The 4743-nt window shown below is 43.2% G+C and overlaps 1 protein-coding gene across 1 annotated transcript; it reads right to left on the reverse strand.

Annotated features, from left to right (window-relative positions):
- Positions 1-1517: 1517 nt before the first annotated feature.
- LOC149845016 (glycerol-3-phosphate 2-O-acyltransferase 4-like) lies at positions 1518-4062 on the reverse strand. The gene is made up of 2 exons (XM_089997426.1): positions 3397-4062; positions 1518-2020 (listed from the first exon to the last, which is right to left on the reverse strand). Exons 1-2 carry the CDS (start codon positions 4018-4020, stop codon positions 1862-1864), a joined length of 783 nt encoding a protein of 260 aa, XP_089853552.1. The 5' UTR covers positions 4021-4062; the 3' UTR covers positions 1518-1861.
- Between the last annotated feature and the right edge of the window lie 681 nt (positions 4063-4743).

Below are 4743 nucleotides of genomic sequence, written 5' to 3' on the forward strand. Positions count from 1 at the left end.
TGAGAATTATTTCGACCTAAAACTACTAGTTTTTGATGGATCCATGACTGACCAGCAGGGATGACAACCAACTTCTAAGGTACTAGCACTAAGCCGTTAGTATGTATGCGCCTAAGACACCCAACACTCATCCAACATTTCAGATATTGTGATGTGCTTAAAACCTTTATACAGATAGAGGATCACGTCAGAGGCACCTCTGATGGTGGCACCTTGGATGTCGTTCATCTTTAAAAAAATGGCACCCATCAAACAGTGAATAAGGCTTATTGTGAGCCGTTCATTTTAAACCATCTAGATGTCTTCCATTCAAAACATAAACAACATCGAAAAAAAGTGTGGGGCCCATCCAAGTGATGAGCATCTTATTCATACAGTTTTGGATGCTGTACATCCTGAGATCAATGGCATCCAGACCATCGGAGCACACTCTGACCTGATCTCATCTCCTTCATACAATCCTTTAGTCAGATATTGGTAAAAAAGAGACATCAATGAATAATGACCCACCCAAGGCTCGAAGCAAAACTCAACATTATACCATCTTATATTTCACTTTGCTCCTTCAAGTCCCTAACAACACTGGATTCTAATTCTTGAAGAATAAGTATAGGAAGACCAAGGCATATCATTCAATACAAAGAAATAAAGCAGAAAAAGAATTAGAATAATTAATTAAGAAACACCATGCACTGAGCCATGGACAAAAGTCTCCCACCCCAATGTAGGGATATGTGGCCATAAGACATGACCAGATGAAAGGTCATGTAACTGGATACATCTCTCTGTAGAGACACTCAAACAAAAGGGTGCAACCCTCCTTAGGGGTGTTTCCCTAAGAGGTGTAGCCCATGTCCAGCTCTTCACATGTTATAAGTGCAAAAGATCTAAGGTTGAAAAAAGCAAAAAGCAAAAAAGGCCAACTACAATCAATCTAGTTTCCTAAAGAGAAGAGAAAGAGGCTCTGGAAGAACCTACACCCTTGGTGATTCCTAGCATCACCGTGCACTTCCCGACCCACCACTTGGGTCAGCCTTTCACGTTTTCCCAACATCCAACACTCCATTTGGCTTGGAAACTTTGCCACAAGGGGTTCATAAAGATGACACTAGAAAGATCCTTTAAACGTGGCTAATCCCAAATACTTTATGGAATAAACAATATGTTAATTGGCAATGACATATCCAGTTTTTGGATATGTTAATTGGAATAAACAATATTCTTTTTTTTACTCACAAACAATCGCAACTTTTCCTCAAACTCCTACATAAAAATATTGTAACAAGGATTCAACATTTCATCATTTGTATCTTTGCTAACTTGCAGTCATGTTGATACAAAAATAAAATGAAGAACTGACCAAGAAAGAACCTAAAATTTATTTTATCTATCATAACTCGTTAGGAGTTTTTGCATAATGATTCTTATGGTTAGGAACCAATTTAATGCCACTTTCCTCATTTATTATGCTGTCCCTCCAAGCTTACTTCATGATCTTTAGAAATTATCCAGACATATTGGAATTAGAAGCATTTGGTATATGCCAAAGATGTTCATACATGCACTGGTGTCTTTTAAGTACCACACCAAAATATTGCGACAGGTGCTTAAAGCAGCAATATGCTAGTTCAGGTACTTACCGGGCAAGCTAATATCTTTTTTCCTTTTTTATGAATAATAGCAATGGTAATAGATCAATAACCTTGAAATATAATAAGAAGCTTGGATGTGTGAATCCAAGGGAATCTACACAAGAACAAGTTGCTTTTGAAGAACATCTGCTACAAACATCGATTTTATAACTATAGCTTCTTGGTGAACAAGAGTGCATGGCCCAAGTTATTTCACCTATTGATGGTGTCTATTTGTGGAGAGACATCTTAATAAGAATTCTTAGCACGATTGGAAGGTCTCTTAACACATGACCACTTTGGTGCTGCTCATTCTTCTCTGACCTTGGGAGATCATCTCGGTTGACACAAGAGTCGCTTCTCTTAAATCGTGGGACCATGTAACCCTCCTGCACAAACAAAATGGTTAAAGCAGTATTGGCGGTAGGGATGTAAATGGGTTGAACTCAGTTCGGATTTAGGGATTACTGAGTCTGGCCTAATCAGATTTGAATTCAGATGGAAAAAGCTAATACTGAAACTGGATCTATATCTGATATGTAATCAGGCCGGACCATCAGTGGGATTCCTATTTGAATGGAAAGCTTCATACCTAATCTAAATCCAATTATTAATTGGCTGCTACTTCGTTTGCCAAATCTGACCAATTGGATTTGGCCAGATATCGAGCTCAAACCCAATTTGTTATCATTATCTAGTTGGTGGAATTCCCTTTTGCTGTTTTGCCTTGATTAGCATTTCGGAGTGACATGAAAGTTGACCAAGTTCATGATCTCCAAGGCTTCTTCATGTAGAAATGTCGGAGTTCATGAACTTGGTCATATTTTGAATGACACCGAGCATAGGCTTGAGGAATAGACCGCTGCAAAGATCATATATAGCTATTGAATTAAATCACGTACTGATTTTGTAAAATAAGCCTCAACAGCTATTGAGGGGCAGTAGGGAGCTAAAAACTAGATATATTGTAACATTTTAAAAATGTCAAAGGGGAGAAGTTTGGATTGGAAGCAATTTACAAATTTGGTTGTGATATGCATGTATTTTAATAGACAGAGAATTTGGGAAAGTTGATTACATGAGATTCAGTGGACCGACCGGACATGATTGGAGTCATAACGACGAAAATGGAGGTTATTATAGAAAGATTGATGCATCTGTAGAACATAGGAGTTAGGAAAGGAAAGTGGATCGCTTGAAGAAAATCCATCTGGCATTAGATGTGTCCGTACCGAAGGGGGGACAGTATACCATACATGGGCGAGTTAGCCGCCCGATGTGCCTCCGGTCTAGATAACCATTTATATCCGTCTTTCTCGTTAGCCAAGTCCGAAGCCAGCTGAATACATAGATCATTTCTTTCCCCCAACAAATTTCAAGAACACCCTAAAGCTTCCCTTTGCGAGGGCTTTGAGGCCAAAATCATTCCAAGGTCCAGAAAATCCTTTCTTCTATTGGAGTTTCATGGTGATGAAAACATGCTAAATGAGTTTTTCCAGTGTTTTTTTTTTTTTTTGCAATAACGACCCCATAGGTGTGTTCAGCAGAACCGATTTACTAGGAATCGGAATCTGTACGCTCATGTGTATAGGCAGCCTTATATACCCTACCATTTCCCGCCAAGAAAACAAAAAGCAAAAGAAAATCTCCGTTATCTGTCATTTTCACCGCAACCGATCTTTTTTTAAAATGACGGATGTGTCCTCTACACTCGCGCGCCACACAGAGAACCGGAGGAGGAGGAGGAGGAGGAGGAGAGGCTAACCTCACATAGAGTCATGAAATCGTGATCGGTGGCCCGATCGCCCAAGCCGATGTGCGGCCGATCCTCGCCGAACTCGCGGAGCACCGCCTGCCGCTTCAACTCGCCGACGAGGACGCCGGCGCCGGAGACGAACCCCGTCGCCCTGCCCGACCTCCCGACCTCGAGCTCGGTCCCCAGCACCGCGTGGGCGCAGAGGCACTCCCTGGAGAAGGGCTCCACCATGATCCGGGGGTTCGCGGTGACGACGACCCGCCTCTCCGAGCACGAGCTGAAGACGATCCACGCATCGGCGCGGACGTTCTCGGCGTAGAGCTCAGGCAGGACGGAGGCCGAGGCGGCGGCGAGGTCCCGGATCCGGAGGCCGGCGATGGAGACGAAGATCAGGAGGCGGATGGCCGCCGATTCGGAGACGAACTTGTAGAGGACGAGGATGAGGGGTGCGAAGAGGACTAGGAGGAGGGAGCGGAGGAGGCTGCCGGCTTTGTAGGAGAGGAGGAGGAAGTAAGGGAAGGAGGAGGAAGAGGCGAGGATGGTGCCGTCGAGATCGGCTGCGACGGACGCCTGGGCAGGGTGACGCTGCCGGAATTCGGTAATAGGAGGGAATTTCCGGCCGGCGGACGGCATGGCGCTGGAGAGGCGGAGGGGCGGAAGGGGAAGGTAAGAGAGACAACTAGGGATTTAAATTGGTGGTGTTCCGAAAATACTCTTTTAGTTTTCAGCATTTACATTTTCCTGAAAATGATGCATGATCTAAGAATGTGTTTCAAAATCAAGCCACGTAGAGATTGGATCGAGTGCTCGGTTTATCTAACCGGCCTGGTACTGGATGGACAAATGTCGATGCGTTAGGATGTAAGGGGTGTCAACTTCGTTTGGATATCTGACCGAATCCAAAACCATTTAGTTGAATTCGGTAAAGCAAATAACATCCAAGTAATGTTTGGGTTCAGATTTGGATTAAAGTTTTACATCCAAATCTGAGTTTTAGTATTATTCAAACCGATTACATGTAAAAGACACATCCATGTGTATTCAAGTTAATCGGGTCTGGATTTGGCATTAGATTTTTCCATTACCGAACTCATGTAGCTAATTTCCCTAAAGATTTTCATTGGGGTCATGTGCCGCCATGGCAACGGTTGATCATGCGGACGAATCCGATGAACCGGTTACCTGATCCGGCAGATGTTTCCTAACTGGATTCAGAGCCAAAGGCTTTTCTCAAATTGGCCCGGATCCATTACTCATTTTCCCTTTTCAAATACAATTTCACTAGTCACGTCCTAAGTGGTAAATGTTATGGGGTTTTGTTTGGACACGCAAATTCCAGATGGGATCCAAACCGCC

This window comes from Nuphar pumila, chromosome 2, assembly GCF_984573655.1.
Source record: "Nuphar pumila chromosome 2, dmNupPumi1.hap1.1, whole genome shotgun sequence".
Taxonomy (NCBI): domain Eukaryota; kingdom Viridiplantae; phylum Streptophyta; class Magnoliopsida; order Nymphaeales; family Nymphaeaceae; genus Nuphar; species Nuphar pumila.

What these genes read in the sequence shown, in the direction of transcription:
- LOC149845016 (XM_089997426.1), bottom strand. Translation starts at nt 4,020, where the DNA reads ATGCCGTCCGCCGGCCGGAAATTCCCTCCTATTACCGAATTCCGGCAG. An exon ending in ATTTCATGACTCTATGTGAG is followed by an intron (nt 2,021 to 3,396) that starts GTTAGCCTCTCC and finishes TTGTTTGTGCAG; the next exon opens with GAGGGTTACATGGTCCCACG.